The sequence below is a fragment of the Gossypium hirsutum genome, chromosome D03, assembly GCF_007990345.1.
Source record: "Gossypium hirsutum isolate 1008001.06 chromosome D03, Gossypium_hirsutum_v2.1, whole genome shotgun sequence".
Classification (NCBI taxonomy): domain Eukaryota; kingdom Viridiplantae; phylum Streptophyta; class Magnoliopsida; order Malvales; family Malvaceae; genus Gossypium; species Gossypium hirsutum.
Genome location: NC_053439.1, coordinates 3,377,606 through 3,380,269, shown reverse-complemented (window position 1 = coordinate 3,380,269; position 2,664 = coordinate 3,377,606). Strand labels below are relative to the sequence as shown.

Genomic DNA, 2,664 nt, shown 5'->3' with positions numbered 1-2,664 from the left:
TTTCTCTGTTTACAAATTAAGAAATAACTTATAAAGAATAGGCGTCTTCAAATCTCTAAACAACTCCTACCCTTCCTTCTCAGTTCAATAAAATGTTGACACCGAACACAGTTGATCCCAGTACCGGTTGGATCTCTAAACAGCTTCTACCCCTTTCGTCTTATATATATTTAAATCCATAATATGTTCACACCGAATGCAGTTGACACCAGTCTGGGTTGGATCTCTAAGCTCTCCTATCAAATACATATATGCATGTCCACACTAGGTAAAAGTTATGGCTTGAATGACTTTATCGTTGATCTTGTTCATTGAAGGACTGAAACGATAACCTGAAAATCCATTTCCCAATGTGGGATTCTTTCCTTAACTTTTCCGACTCTTGGTGATTATGTTTTTTAATGGAACCAACGAAGGATTTTAACCTTTGCATGGCGAGTTCAAGTGCATCTTCCGACATGTTAGCGAAACAAACCCTAAACCACCCTGGTTCATTACAATGGCACGAAGAACCAGGAGAAATGTTGAGTTTAACATCGTAAATTATCCTTTCCCAAAGCTCCATTTCAGCTTCAAACGTGTCGGAGCTTAAAAGATGTCTCATATCAACCCAACAAAACAACCCAGCATTGCTTTCTAAGCAACGAATGCCGGATTTTTCCAGGCCGGAAACCAGTTTCCTCTGTCTCTTTAAAAGCCTGTTTTGGTTTTTAACAATGTAATGGTTCCTGAATTTCTTGTCGGATAACATGACTGAAAGAAGGTACTGAGTTTGTGAAGAAACAAGACCGAAACTCGACATTTTCACGGCGGCGGACACGACGGTGGGATCGTTGGAATAAATTGCACCGACACGAAAACCAGGGAGACCCAGATCTTTAGAAAGGCTATAAACAATATGAACTCTGTTGTTCTTCTCCATGTTCATGTCTTTTAAAGCTTCCATTATGCTTATGAAGCTTGGGGAATTAAACACGGTGCCGGAGTATATTTCGTCACTGATTAAATGGATTTGTTTGTCGGTGATGAAGTTGATGAGCAGGTTTAGTTCGGGTCTTGTCATTGTTGTGCCTAATGGATTTGATGGGTTGGTGATTAAGATTCCTTTCACTGTTAAGTTTTTTTTTTGTGCTTGTTGATAAGCTTCTTCAATGGCGGATGCTGTGATTCGAAAACAATTGGAGCTGGTACAGTGGATCGGTACTATCTGAACACCGGTTCTCCATTTGAGATCTCTGTCGAATCTGTGAAACAATGGCGGAAGAAAATAATTCATATAGTTTGTCAGCACGTATTTGATGATTTCATGCATAAAGTTACAGGTAAAATTTTTATTTTAGTCCTTCTACAATGTTAAGATTTGACATTTAGTCCCTATATATTAATTTGAAGTAGCTTAATCCTCTACTTTTACAATCCCATTAATTAGTCCATTGTTAACTATTTCGAGTAAAATATGTATATGGATTTTTTTCTTAAAAACACTGCTTTTAACTCATCATTTTAAGGGTGAAATTAAAGATAGGTAATGACCCTAACCCCCCAAAATGGTATATCTACCTTTTAGTCCTCTCAAAAAATTTAAAATCAAAAGTTACTATATGGCAAAAATTATACTTTGGCCTCTTAAAAATGAAAAAATTTATATATATTTTCTTAAAAAATGATGAAATTGTAAATTCATGCATGATAAAATTTCAGTTTGATCTCCCAAAAATTTACAACTAAATTTCACCTCTAAGAAGTTTTTTAGTTTCGCTCTTGTATCAGGTTGACATAAATCTTTTGTGCTGGAAAAGGTGTTTTTAAGAAAAAAATATACATTAATATTTCAACCAAAATAGTTAAATATTAATGTTATCCTAAATCTAAAATAATTAAATCATGTGAAATTAAAATATAAAAGATTAAATCCAATTTGATCATAAGGGGACCAAAATCATAATATTGTCCTTAACAAAATATACCCTGGGTAATACGGCGTAGGAAGAAGAAAAGCATCGCCATGTTCAGCAAGACAGAACATGAGAGTTTCATTGGCGGAAGTTGCACCGGCGGTGAGGACTATGTTATTTGGCTCAAAACTCACTTTGTTTCCTCTGATTTCAGCCATGAAATCAACCAATGCCTGTTCATAACAAATATCATCATCTTTATTTCATTTCTATCATTAAAATAAAATGGAAGTCTTTATTTTTATAAGCTTTATAAAGCTTATACCTTTTTAAATGCAGGAAGGCCATGATAATCTTGGAAAAGAGCAAGCTCTCTAAAAATGGATTGCCCATCTCTCTTGCACCCTACAGCTTCTGGGTTTTTAGCCAACCATGTCTCTAAAAGATCAAACGACAGCTGCAAATAATAATAATAATAACAACTGCATCTTTAATAAGCTATATATATATATATAAAGAATCCCCATTTTTTCTGGGTTTTTTTTTTGAATTATTGTGAGTTACCTGATTCTCTGCAAGACCCATTTGAATGATACCATTAGGGTTATGGAGATGATGGTAAGGGTTTTTCTCATATTCAAGCCATCCTAAGAAGTAAGAAGAATCTTGGCCATGTGAGTTGCACGTGGCTTTTCTTGACAATAACCCCATTTTTGATCTTATTTGATGCCACCAAATATGATATGATACTTTTATTGCAATCTTGTGA

The 2,664-nt window shown here is 34.8% G+C and overlaps 1 protein-coding gene across 1 annotated transcript; it reads right to left on the bottom strand.

The window, feature by feature from the left end:
- Positions 1 to 2,664, bottom strand: LOC107950911 (1-aminocyclopropane-1-carboxylate synthase CMA101). The gene is made up of 4 exons (XM_016885822.2): positions 2,460 to 2,664; positions 2,221 to 2,352; positions 1,968 to 2,128; positions 1 to 1,244 (listed from the first exon to the last, which is right to left on the bottom strand). Exons 1-4 carry the CDS (start codon positions 2,604 to 2,606, stop codon positions 293 to 295), a joined length of 1,392 nt encoding a protein of 463 aa, XP_016741311.2. The 5' UTR covers positions 2,607 to 2,664; the 3' UTR covers positions 1 to 292.

Bases quoted from the DNA above. Each gene is read 5' to 3' on its own strand.
- LOC107950911 (XM_016885822.2), bottom strand. From the start codon at position 2,606: ATGGGGTTATTGTCAAGAAAAGCCACGTGCAACTCACATGGCCAAGAT. The intron at 2,353-2,459 runs GTAACTCACAAT...TATTATTTGCAG, and splicing joins TGGGTCTTGCAGAGAATCAG to CTGTCGTTTGATCTTTTAGA. The intron at 1,245-1,967 runs GTATATTTTGTT...ATTGTTTCACAG, and splicing joins CCTACGCCGTATTACCCAGG to ATTCGACAGAGATCTCAAAT.